Raw genomic sequence first — 12,960 nt, forward strand, 5'->3', positions numbered from 1 at the left:
TGGCCGGTTATCAACCAGCATTTACGGAGCGCGACTCTCAACTTCCCCCTCTCCGCCGCGACCTCTTGCGAAGCCTGCACAGGCGCTGGCTCAGGGGAAGGCCGGCTTCCCTATCTGGAAGTCTCTGCTGGACACGAGAGAAGCTGACCCGCTGGGGGCAGTGGGGAGAGCCGGGCACGCCTCCGGGTCTTCTCCAAGACTCACTCCCTAGACGGGATTCCTCCCCGTTGCCAACGTGTGCCCACCATCCCTGTCCCTCTTTCCGGAGTTCCCTTTGGTTCACCTTGTCCTTCCAAAAACGTGGTAACCCACACCACAGTGGTTCGGCAACAGGCAGTTAGGAGCAAAGCCAAGTTTAGATCAAAGCCACCCTAGGACATTCCCAGGGCAAGTGCGGTAGAACGGCCGGGTGAACACAGGAAAGCCACCTTCTTGCTGCAATGCAGCCGACAGCATCTTGAAAGGCCCGCAAGAGGAACTGGGCTGCACGTCGCAGGAAAACCCCACACAGGAACTAAACCAGAGGGCGGCAGGCGAAGTGTGCCGACCCACGATCATCAGGCACCCACTCATGCGCGAGACTCACTCACTCCCGCATGATGCAACGTCGGCAGGGAGCACTCCAGCAACCGTCAGAGGCAGGCGGGCCAGACCCTCATCTCTCCCACTTCACGCGTTCGCCCATTCGCGCTGTCAGCTCTGAGAACAGCCTCCTTCCTCCCGCAAGCGGCCCCTCCTTCACTTCTTTGTAAACTCAGCTGAGCCTCAGAGGCTTTCAGTCTGGAGCCCTGAACCTCCACAGCAACAGCCACGTCCGCACACGCACGGGGATGTGCGCAGACTTAGGGTCTCTGGGCCGCATTTCCTTTCCTAGGAGTTTGGCAGAAGTGTTGAGCACAGAGACTCCAAACAGAACCTTGAATCTCTTAAGGGAAGTCCATTTTATCTAACAAATACAAATGTCTGAAACAAAGGTATGCAGTTTTAACCATGAAATAATCTGCTATCTTCTCTGAACAAAAGTATCTGGCGTATAAAAGGCAAAATGGCCTATTCCACAGATCGTGAGGGGAGAAAGCAACAGAGCTCCTCCACAGGGATTCCTGGGCGGGTGCCGGCTCCACTTCCAAGTCCCGCTCCGGGTAACGTGCACCCGGGGAAGCAGCAGTACCTGCCCACGTACTTGGGTCCACGCCACCCTGGTGGGAGACCCGGATCGGGTTCCAGGCTCTTGGCTTTGGCCTGGCCCAGCCTTGGCTGTTGGGGACATTTGGAAAGTGAACCAATGGAGAGAAATCTCTTTGTCTCTCTGCCTTTCAAATAAGGAATAACATTTCAAAACTGACTCCCGATTTCCTTTATTCAAGAACTCAAATCTTGTGTGTTAGGAGTTGCTAGGCTGTTGGGACATAGCTAACTTCGTACCTGGCAAACTGAGCCCAATTAAGAATGACCCTGAGGGTGTCCGGATGAGATTTCATGGTCTGAGATTCCGCCAGTTTGCCCAGGACACCCCAAGCTGATAAGAGCGCACACCATAAACTGCTGGCCCACACCTGCCGGGGGGCTTCTGCCTACTGCGGTGGATGGAGGTCTCTGTCCATCCACAAAAGCATTGACAGGTGCAGCCCACTCTCCTGTGGGCGGAAATCCTTTCGAGAACCCCCCACCCTCCCCTGCCGGCTCTCCAGGGGGGGCTGCAACCTAACCTTCCCTGTATCGTGCTGTCCTGTCTTCAATGGCCACCTCCTTGCCTTCTTATGACCCTAAAGATCCTAAACCTGTACCCAAAGCATCGCGGAGACAGGCCCAGGGGCCGCTGGTTCTGCGACTGGGGTGCGGGATTCTCTGCACCAAGGCGGGTAATTCTGCATCAGCCAGGAGGACCGCGTGGTCCAGGAAACTTTCTGGATGCCTGGAACAGCAGCAGGAGGTGGGACACATCCCGCACACCAGCGTGGCCCGAGCGAGGTCAGCAGAGAAGTAAAAGCACAAGACCCTAGTCCAACGAGACACACCCCCCAGCCCTAAACCGAGGTTTCTAGGCTTCGGTGAGAGGGCAGGTGCGCGGGGCAAAGGCGCCGGTACCTACCCGGGTCTGGCGGACGCGCCGAGGGGCCGCTGCAGAGCCGAGGACGCGCTGCCCGGCCCGCGGCGTCTTTAATACCCTCCCTCCTGCTTTCAGTTTCGTTGTGAGCAAAGACTCCCTTCTCCCCATTCACCCCACCCTGATCCAACCAGGGGTTTCTTAGAATTCACGCAGGTTCCCAGAAACTGCCCAGCCTCGGAGCAGCCGCCCAGAGGATGCGGCCGGGCGTCCAATCAGCGGCCGGCTGGCGGGCGGGGGCCGCGGCACCCTCAGCACGGCCGCGGCGAGCGGTCATTGCATCAGCTGCCCCGTCCTCCGCCTGACCTCCGCAGCCTCTTCCGACGGGGGTCGCGCCCGGGGCGGGGCGGGCTTCCTGGAAACGGCCCGCGGCCGTGCTCGGAGGCGGGGCGGCGCGGTGGGCACACCTCGGCTCGGGCGTCTTCCCCAGCCGGACCCTCGGGCGGGCCCCGTGACGCCCCCGCCTCCCCGGGAGCCCCTCCGGCGGCCTGGGCGGGCAGAGCTCTCACTACCGCTGAGGGCTCTGGGGGGCAGGCCCCGGGCCACAGCCCAGCCGGGCACACGGCAGGCACTGGAGAGAGGGCCTCTCCCCGCGGGACACGCGAAGCTCGGAGCGGGCCGGCCTCGCAGCCAGGGGCTGAAGGGACCCGCCCAGCTTCGGCCCGCCACGGTGCCGGAACCCCGCTCCGCTCTGGCGCGCAGGCGGCCCCGGGAGGGCTCCTTCCGTCCCTCATCCCTGCACTTCGTCGCCTCAGCCTCCATCCCTTCGCTTACCCGACCCCGAAGGGCCCGTCAGCACAGCCGGCTCCGCCACGGGTTGCCTCCCGGGCGTCCGTGGAAACGCCGTCCGGCCGGAAAACTTCCGGCCCGGCTGCGCCCTCATTGGCTGTTCCCGCGGGGGGCCGGGTGGCGGCCGCCGCTGATTGGTTGGCGGCCCCGGCGCCGCGGCGGAACGCCGCTGGTAGGAGGAGTGCGAGCCGGCCGGGCTCCAGGAGGAGGGAGCTCTTCCGGTGCGTGTGGTGAGCGGCGGGCAGGGGCGGGCGGGTGCCGAGGGCCCGGAGCGCTCCCGCAGCGCTCGCCCCCCGCCCGTCGGCGCGGGCATTTCGGGGCCGCTTGGCCTCCTTTCGTTTGCCGTTCCTTCCGAAGGCTCAGTGTTTTGGGGTCGTGCTTATGTCTTGTTTAGTGACAGCGCGGCCAACTCGTATTCACCCGTGAAAGCCCATCCCGTCTGTGGGCGCCGGGGCGGGATCCGAGCCCGGTGCCTCACCTCCGCCCATGCCAGGCCCGACGCGGTGCCGGACGCGGCCGAGGTGTCCAGGCAGTGTTTGCGGGTGGAGAACGTGCCCTCGTGGGGGCTCCACGCGCGCCCGCCTTCCGCACGTGTGGCGATGCCGGGGTCCTGAACGCAGATGGCACGCGCGACCAGCGCTGCCCTCGCGGGGCCGGCCCGCCTGGGTGTAGGGTGCAGCCCGCGCCTCCCGAAGTGAGGGGTGTTGCACTCACCGCGCCTCGCGGGCTCGCCGGCTTTCCCGCGTCACCTTCCCTGGCCCTGCCTCGACCTCCCTCCGTGAAGCCGCACTCGCGAGCCCACCCGCGTCCTTGGCTCCGGGCTGATTTTCTCCCTGGGGCTTCTCACCCGGCTCACGGCCTCTGTGGCATTTCCCTGGAGTCCGAGCCCCGCGCGGGCACAGGAGGACGGTGGTCCAGGGCGGCCCTGGCTCTTTGGCTCTCTGGGTGGTGGTCTCGGAGCCCTAGTGTGGGGCTTGGTGACTAGCTGAGGCCCCACGCCTGTCTCAGGACCCCTGCAGTCCACTGTTGTCCGTGCTGCCCTGCCTGGCTCCCTGTCGTGTCATATCACACTCTGATCTTTGGTCGCGGACCTCATCTTTAGTTCTGCCCGCTGGCTCGCCTGTGAGTGGGCTGCAGTGTTTTTAGGGTGGGCAGGGAGCCTTGCCAAGGGCTGGGTGCGGCATGCTGGTGGCAGGCCCAGGGAGGTCCCCTTGGACAGGGGCGGGGGTGGGTGGCGGCTGGGCACAGCAGTTGAGGCTGGCCCCAGGACCAGGCTGAGTATTTGCAGAGCGGAAATGCCCTGCGCGTTAGTTTGGAAGGAGTCGACCTCCCCAGTGCAGTTAGTTTGTAACAAGTAGGTCAGATTGAGAGTTCCACTTGTGATGGCCTGCGGCAGGGTCCTAACAAGTTTGCTTGAGACTGTAGCTGTGCCGGGATGTTGCTCACTTGCTGGGATGTGGCTGCAGCGCTGAATGTGGCTGCGCATGGCCGTGGAGCTCCATCGAGGGGAAAGACGTGGAAGGGTTGGGTGGTGGTTCCCGGGGCCGGGAAACCCACTCTTGGGACAGAGTGCTGATGGAGGCCGGAATCGCTCAGATGGGACTAGAGCGACTTGTTTTGTTGTTGATGGCCTTTTTAGTTTTCTCCTTTTTACATTTCTTAAAAAGATTTATTTATTTATTTGAAAGGTAGAGTTACAAAGAGGCAGAAAGAAAGAGAAGTCTTCCATCCGTTGGTTCATTCCCCAGATGGCCGCAATGGCCAGAGCTGGGCCTATCCGAAGCCAGGAGCTGGGAACTTCTGGGTCTCCCACGTGGGTGCAGGGGCCCAAGGACTTGGGCCATCTTCTGCTGCTTCCCCAGGCCACAGCAGAGAACTGGATTGGAAGTGGAACAGCCGGGATACAAACCAGCACCCATATGGGTTGCCGGCACTGCAGGTGGCAGCTTTACCTGCTACGCTACAGCGCCGGCCCAAATGTATTTGTTTATTTGAGAGGCAGAGTTACAGAGAGAGGGAGAGACAGGGAGGTCTTCCATCCACTGGTTCACTCCCCCAAATGGCCACAACAGTCAGGAGCCAGGAACTCCATCCTGGTTGCCCACGCGGGTGGCAGGGGTCCGAGCACTTGGGCCACCTGCTGCTTTCCCATGAAGGGAAGCAGCACAGCTGGGACTTGAGCGGCTGCGCTCTGCCAGGCGGGGCCATGGGGCACTGCAGGCTGCCACGTGATCTGTACCACAGCACCGGCCCTGCCTTTTTTTTTTTTTTTAAGATTTATTTATTTATTTGAAAGTCAGAGTTACAGAGAGAGAAGGAGAGGCAGAGAGAGAGAGAGAGAGAGAGAGAGAGGGAGGGAGAGGGAGAGAGGTCTTCCATCTGCTGGTTCACTCTCCAATTGGCCGCAGTGGCCAGAGCTATGCTGATCAAAGCCCAGAGCCAGGAGCTTCTTCTGAGTCTCCCATGCGGGTGCAGGGGCCCAAGCACTTGGGCCATCTTCTACTGCTTTCCCAGGCCACAGCAGAGAGCTATGGAAGTGGAGTAGCCATATGGGATGCCGGCACTGCAGGCAGTGGCTTTACCCACTACGCCACAGCGCCGGCCCCCAAGTCTTCATTTTTAAATTGGCATATTTTATCTCATTATACCTGGTGTATAGAAAAGCCCCCCCTTTTCATTTTCAATGTGTTTACTCTTGGGCAGCTTTGCGATCTTGTATTTCCTGGGTGACATGCTCTTCAAACCACGTGAACACTCTCGCACACACCTTTTCTGACTCTTGACTTTTTTGGCCTTAGGTAACTTGCCTTCTAAGGACGACAAGAAGCTCTTGGATGGCTTCGTTGGTGGCTTACGATGACTCGGACTCGGAGGCTGAGACGGAGGCTGCGGGAGGTGTCCGTGCTGCCGGCCACACGACAGGCGCTGCTGGCGTGGCTGGTGCTCCTGGGCAGGCTTTGGCAGGGAAGGAAGCACTGCCCAAAGAGCCTGCTTCTTGGGGGGGCTCCAGGGAACAGCGCCTCCCACTGGCTCAGCTCGGGGGAGGCCATCGGGGGTCTTGCCCCAGCCAGAGGCTACAGTGGCCCAGGAAGGAGCCGGAAGTCACCCTCCCTGCAAGCCACCCTTCTCGGTCTTCTCTGTGGACGAGCCACGCGCCGGCCAGCACCGTGCCCCTGGCAGCTGCCCGCCTGAAGCCAGTACAACTCTGCCGGGACACCCCAAGGTCATCGTTCTGTGCTCAGCGTGAATGTGAAGTGACAGGCAAGACTGCCGGCTCTTCCCAGAGGAGAAGGGCTGAGGACAGTGTCGTCCCCTATACCCCAAAGAGGCTACGGCAGCCGCAGGCGGCGAGCACAGAAGCAGACAAGGCTCAGGATGTGGCGCCACCGCGTCCCCCTGCAGCGTGTGCCCCGGCCCCTTGCTGTGTGGCCCCCCACGTGTCGGAGTTCATCCAGCCGTACTTGAACAGTCCGTACAGAGACACCCAGGTCCCCAGCAAAGTGCTCTTCCACCTCAGAGGCCACAGGGGCCCTGTCAACAGCATTCAGTGGTGTCCAGTTCTTTCCAAGAGCCACATGCTTCTCTCCACGTCCATGGATAAGACCTTCAAGGTAAGGCCTGACCGGGAACTTCCGGTTTCAGACGCTCTGAGCCATGAAGGCTGGAACGTGTCACTTGTCAGAAACAAAGTGAGGTCGGGGGTGGTTGCGGACTAAACCTTCCTGTTTGCACTTTTGCTGCCATCGGGGAGGGTATTCTGTGGTCAGCCTGGACTGTGGCTGTGTCCTGCCACCTCCCTTCCCTCTCTGCCTCGTTCAGTAAGCTAGGGTCCACCAGATGATGAGCTGGATTTTGTCGTCTGCTTGTGCCGTGTTTATTGAACCACTTCCCTGTCGTCAGACATTTGGGCAGTTTCCCCTTTCAGGCTGCCGCAAGTGAAGCCGCAGCGAACACGCTGCGTGCACTTCTCCACGAATCTGTCCCTGGACTTCCTCGGGTGACAGTCTCCTAGAAGCTGGGTTAGGACCGCGTGGTGAGTGGCGTACGTGTGGGAGCCCCGTCTCACCGCACTCACCCGTGCTGGGCGTGATCTTTTTGCTTTCCCTCAGTCTTTGGAAAGCGTGTTGTGGTTCCTCTGAGTACATTCCAGCACACACCAGTGAGGAATACTTGGCACTTGGCCTTCTGGTAGTCTGGCTTTGGGGAAAGAAAAACAAGTAGGAGAAACGCCCTACTGGATCCAACAGCAGCCAGGATTCGACATTTGTTTTCAGGAAGTGCAGTGCTACCCCGTGTCCCCGAGCTTTCTGACACAGAGACAAGGCAGGGGCCGGACGGCCAAACAGGAGCTGCAAAGACCGGCTGTGTGGGGTGTCTCCAGGTGACCTGCCCTTCCCCCGCTGAACCAACGCCTTCTGGGGGAAAGGCCTGCAGGTGGGAGGGCCTTGGCTTCCTACTCAGGCTGGCTGCGGCATGGCTGGTCAGCCCGCTAGGCTGTCCTCCGAGAGGGGCGCGGTGGTCTTGTGATCATGTGGGGGAGGCTCCGGAAGCCCTCCCGGCACAGAGCCTGGTCCTGGGGGTGCTCCAGCCTAGCTGGCTTCGTCCCCTGCCTGCCTCAGAGTCGCTTTATTTGTAATGTTGAGCCTTCTCCTCCCTAGGAGGGTTTTCTTAAGAAGCTACAAGTGTAGCAGTGTCAATCCACGAGCGTCATTTTCCAGTGGCCTGTGTCCCCTTGCGACAAGGCCGGTGGGGCCCCCGGCAGAGCGTGTCGTGTCTGTCTGCAGCCTGGATCCCCGCCAGTGTTCACTCAGGGCTGCGGTGCTTCTCCTGGGACATCTGGGGCTCTGAGGGCTGCGCGGGCACCTGGTGGCCCCTGTGTGGACCGGGACGCAGGCTTCCCAGTTCTCGTTCCTGGGCATGCACTCCACAGCGGCCGGGAGCGTGGGGACCCGTCTGGAGGCTGGGAACAGCCTGCTGTGCTCTGGGCAGGGTCCGGCTGGCCGCAGAGTCTGACTGGCAGCCACACGTCCTCCCTGAGCTGCCTCCCAGGGCTGCCCCCTCCCGTGTTTCGGCTCTGGCCCCTCCCTCTGATAGGGTCCCTGCCCATTACTCTCCTGTCTTCCAGATTCCTGCTAGGTAGGCCCGATTCAGAAAGTCAGCTGTTCCGGAAAACCTCCCTGCTGGGGGTCCATGGAGCAGTGTTTATCGAGTCCTGGCTTTCTGCTGGCCCTGCACCAGGGCTGGAGAGGATGGACAGGGTCCTCCCCCTCAGGGAGCAGACGTGCTGACGGGGCGCTGGCGTGGTGTTCTTTCCTAGTGTGTGTGAGCCTTGGGAGCGGGGCCTGGGCTCCCTCCCTGTGCCTCCCTCCTCAGTGCACCCCATGGTGCAGAGATGGGCGGGACTCAGGCTGGCCTGGGCGTGGCGTCTGGCTCCTGCCCTAACAACTTTTTGACCTTAGGCAAGGCCCCTGGCATCTCCATAGATGTCCCCTGCACCCAGTCTAATCCCTGGCTCATGGCAGGAGTTTTGGAGGTACTCTTGTTACGGGGTGGGCCTCCTAAGGGTATGGCGGTCACCTCTCTAGGACTGTGGGGTGCAGGGGAGGGCAGTCTGACAGCACAGGCTGGAGGAGGAGGTGGGTTGCCACGGACGAGGGGTTTCCGCTCAGCACGCTGCCATGTGGAGCTACGAGGACGGCAGGTGTGACCGGATGCGTGCCCACCTGCCCGCCCACCTATGGGCTTTGTTCTCCTGACGGAGGGGCGGACCTGGAGCCCTGTGCCACTGGTCGCCTCCTGGCAGCACAGCGGAGTGTCCTGTGGTCTTACTAGCCGAATGGAGCAGTTTTGCTGGGAAATGTTGGCTCCTGAGCAGAAGCATCCCGGTGACGGTTTTCAAGCAGTGAGCCTCTGAGGGGAAGCATTGCTCCTGGGCCTTGCGGGCACTGTGGGCGTGTGCCCCGAGAGCAGCCAGCCAGCTGGGACGCCTTGTGACCAGAAGAGGGCGCAGTCGGCCCAGGTTTGATGGCAGCAGAGGCAGCTCGGGCTGAGGGACCTTGGTGAGACCGGAGTCCAGGACTGTGTGGCTGTGCCAGCCAGGGTGCTGGGCATCGCTGCTGAGCCTGCCTGTGCCGGGGAGGAGGTGATGCTGGCTCGGGGCCGCCTGGCTGCCAGGCAGCTTCCAAGAACTGTACGGTTGCCCGCTCAGGATGCAGGCTTGGATTGCGCTGGAAGTGGCCCAGGGCAGAGCACACCGCCGTTGTGTGCTGGCTCAGGGCCCACCACGGCTGCTGGGGTCAGTGTTTCCTGACCTCGTTCTTACTGGGAAGCCTTAAATTTCGGGGCTTTTATCAGCCGTAGATGCAAACAGCAGCCAGGGCGCTGTCTGCTGTAAGATCTGTGACAGTTTCAGGGATAGAACAGTTTTGGGCAAGTTGACATTGAACGTTTTGGTGTGAGAATGTGTGGCAGGGGCAGGAGGAGCTGGGGTGGAAAATGTGAGTTCTGGAGGGGCCGGGGAGCTGGGAGGAAGTCCCAGCTGAGACCACAGAGGTGCGGAGCCCCAGGTTCTTGTGTGACCTGGCTGGGGTCTTTTCCTCCTCGTGTCAGATGGGTACTGGGGTAGATTGGGGGACCTCTTGAGCTTGGTGGGAAGTGCTGTGTGGGTGTAGGTTGTGGAGAAGGGACAGGGCCTCAGGCGCAGGTAGGAGTCCCACTTGCTGCAGCCCAGACCCTGTGGAGAGCAGACAGCAGGTGCGGCAGGGAATGGGCTAGAAGGGGGTGTGACAGGGCGCCCTGCTTCCCCCGAGTGTGCCTTTCCTCTCGCCTTCTGGCTAAGGTGTGCAGAGTGCCCTCCGCCCGCACTGCCTCCGGAAGGAGGTGCGAGCTTGGGGGCTGGGGCCCAGCACGGCAGTGGAAAGCCTCGCTCTGCTGCCTGGGCAGGTACTTCGTTCTCTGAGCCTCGGTTTGTGTGCACAGTGGGGCTCAGCATAGCCTGCGGGGCCTTTGTGAGGCTTGCGCGGCTGGGATGTGAGCCCCTCCGTGCAGTGCCTGGCTCGCCGTTGGCACCGTGTCCGGTTCTGGCTCCCAGCAGCGTCTCCCTTGCTGTGAGCAGCGACGGAAACACACCTGCGTCACCTTGGGAGGTTCTAAGCTCCCTGAGCACAGAACTCAGGCCAGACCCGGTTTTGTGCTCTGCAGCATCCGGCATCAGTGTTGGATGTGCTAAGTGGTCAGTAAACATTTAAAGAAATTTTTTTTGGATTTTACTGCCAGTCTTTTGGGAAGGATTGTTTTTTGTATGTACAAACCCTGTTTGCCACTAGGGGGCACAGTAAGACAAGAGAAGCTGCTCTCAAGCTTCTAGAATGTGGACGAATCCTTGATTCAAGGTAACATTTATTCTTTTCTGATCGGGAGGAAAACAGCACAATCCATCTGATTAACCCAAAGAACGCAGAGTGCCCGCTCCTTCAGCTGTGAATTCATGCATTCCAAATGGGCACGGTCTAGTGGAAAGATACTCATTTTAATATGTTCCGAATGTTCTGTGAGCTGTAAAATAAGCTTATATTAGTTTTGAAAATTTACAGCTCTAGAAATTAAGTAAAATCAAACAGTGACTCACGATTCCGCCCTAGAGCTCCGTTTTCTTTGCTGCCAGCGCCGTGCCCCGGCCTGGGAGTGGGCGGCTTTCTGCTAGCTCTGGGCGGTGAGCCCAGCACGGACGCCCTCTCATGCACGCTTCTCACTTCCCCGTGAACTCGTTTGGCTTCACGTGTGTGAACACCACCCCCCGGAAAGGCAGAGTTCAGCCTGTGATGCCCTGCGGCCCGTGGTCGCCACACACCACCAGCCCCAGAGGGACTCCCGAAGCGACCCCGCCCCCACTCCCACCCCCGGCCCCTGGCACGCTGCCTGCTTCCAGGGAGCTGGGGGCCTCTCAGTAAAATGTAGCTCTTGTTTATTTGCTTAACAAAATAATTTACTCTAGGAATCTTTCAGTAAGTCTTTCTTAAAATGCTTTTTCAAAATAAAAAGAGCATTTTCAGTTTTGATCGTTTGCGTGACAGATGCTTATTGTGAAACGTCCTGAAGTCACGAAGGAGAAGGAGAAGGAGAAGGCAGAGATCACGGCTAATCGGCAGCCCCCGGCAGCCCCCCGGGGGCACGAGGCCTTCCCGCCGGCACTGCCTCCTTTGTGTTTATGCCTTGAGCTTCCGCAGAGGCTGTGCGGTTTGCAGTGTTTGTTGTGAGCATTTTTCTATCTTGTTAAAAACTTTCCCCGAACATCTATTTATGATTGTCTCAAATTCAAGACTTCGCTTTGCTGTTTCCCGTGATTTTATTAAATACTCCGTACTGCAGAGAATACGGCTAAACGGGGATGTCTTTTTTGCTGTCCTAATGCAATGACATTAGGCTTCGGGTAGAGCCCTCGGGTGTGTCTGGTGGACCCCGAATGTGCCAGAGCTCCTGGCTGCTTGATGGCTCTGAGACGTTAGGCAGACCCCCGCTTCTCCTGTGCACCTGTTCCTCATGGATTAGGGTTGTTGCCGTTGAGAGGAGCTGAGAAGATGCAGCCCAGTGCCAGACTCAAGGGAGGGGCCAAAGAAATGCACCTGTACCTGTACTGACTGGTTAAAAACTGCGTGTGGAAAAGACAAATCTCCCAGGATCCTCTGAGTTAAGAGAACTCTTGTTTGTGTGGATTTTTTTAATAGTCTATCACTATGCACACCTATTTTTAATTTTAAAGTTTTTGTTTTGAAAGACATACACAGAGGGAGAGATGGAGAAAGAGACAGAGATAGAGAAATAGACAGACAGACAGAGATCTTCCATCTACTGGATCACTCCCCAAATGCCCACAACAGCCATCATCGGCCAAGCTGAAGCCAGAGCCCAGAACTCCATCTGGGTCTTCCACGTGGGAGGCAGGGATCCAAGTACATGGGCCATCACCTGCTGCCTCCCAGGGCGTGCACAGACAGGAAGTGGGACTGGAAAGGGAGCGGGACTTGGGCGTGAGCTCTACAATATGGAATGCGGGCATCCTAGGCAGGGTCTTAGCCACTGCACCAACACCAGCCCCTATACACACACGTGACGTCTGCACTCCTGAGAGATAGCTGTGACGCTGTTGAAATTGCCTGTGCTGAGCCCTTTGTGCCCTCCCCGCACCGTACACCTGGACTGCACATTGATCGGGTTGAAAACATGACTCGGGAAAATGCAACACGCAGCCTTGGGCGTGAGCAGAGCGGTTTTGCCCTGAGCTTCGAGCAGTGCTGGGGGAAGCAGGTGATGGCCCGGGAGACCAGGGGAGGCAGTGTGGGGGGAGGGGCTGGGAGCCGTGCCTGCCTCCCTCGTCTGGGCCCCCGGCCAGCTCTGTGGCCTCTGGGTGGGATACAGATGGTGGAAAGGAGAGCTGATCCTTCCCCAGTGAGCACCTGCCGTACCTTGCACAGTTCCCAACCTCAGTCTCCTCTCAGCAGTCCTGAGGGTCCAGGGCTTGAGGGAAAAAACTAAAACCCGCTCTGCTCTCCTGCCTCTGAGAATAAAGGAGGGAAAAGCACAGCTGCTCCGCCCAAGGGTGCCCGAGCGCTGTCCCACCCCGCTCCGCCCAAGGGTGCCCGAGCTCTGTCCCACCCTGCTCTGCTCAAGGGTGCCGGAATGCTGTCCCCCCCCCCCCCCGCTCCGCCCAAGGGTGCCCGAACTCTGTTCCACCCCCATGTGCCGCGGTTCTGTTAGCGGCATAAGGACGGGAGAGCATGGTGGTGGTGGTTTGGTTTGCGTTTTCCTGTAGTATAGGATCCTGTTGATTTCTCCTTATTAGCATATCCGATTATATCAGTGCATCTTCGATGTGCTTTGTAGAAAGTGATGTATTTCACACTCAGACATGAGATTTATGGATCCAAGTGCCCGAGCGAGGGTTTGTTTTGGTTTTGAAGGAATTGTTCTTGACCGGACTGAGAAGAGATCGGGTGTGCGGAGTGCGGAGTCGGGAGCGTTATGCAGATGAGCGGCCGTTTATTCTGGGCACGCGGCAAATGCTTTGG

At 59.4% G+C, this 12,960-nt stretch overlaps 2 protein-coding genes across 7 annotated transcripts in view; one reads left to right on the forward strand and one right to left on the reverse strand.

The window, feature by feature from the left end:
• WARS1 (tryptophanyl-tRNA synthetase 1) overlaps positions 1–3,014 on the reverse strand; it is a 36,453-nt gene extending 33,439 nt beyond the window's left edge. The window contains exon 1 of one of the 2 annotated variants that reach the window (XM_008251449.4): positions 2,882–3,014. The gene's annotated coding sequence lies outside the window, so the exon portion shown is untranslated. 2 annotated transcript variants of the gene reach the window in all.
• WDR25 (WD repeat domain 25) overlaps positions 2,982–12,960 on the forward strand; it is a 145,276-nt gene continuing 135,297 nt past the window's right edge. For 2 of the 5 annotated variants that reach the window (XM_051830841.2, XM_051830844.2), the window contains exons 1-2: positions 2,982–3,117; positions 5,695–6,507. In XM_051830841.2, coding sequence (XP_051686801.2) covers positions 5,731–6,507 — 777 coding nt within the window. In that variant the 5' untranslated portion in view covers positions 2,982–3,117; positions 5,695–5,730. Of the gene's footprint in view, positions 4,019–5,694; positions 6,508–12,960 lie in introns of all 5 variants that reach the window. The other 3 variants (XM_051830843.2, XM_070065401.1, XM_051830842.2) reach the window with 2 other exon arrangements.

Source organism: Oryctolagus cuniculus, chromosome 20, assembly GCF_964237555.1.
Source record: "Oryctolagus cuniculus chromosome 20, mOryCun1.1, whole genome shotgun sequence".
Lineage (NCBI taxonomy): Eukaryota > Metazoa > Chordata > Mammalia > Lagomorpha > Leporidae > Oryctolagus > Oryctolagus cuniculus.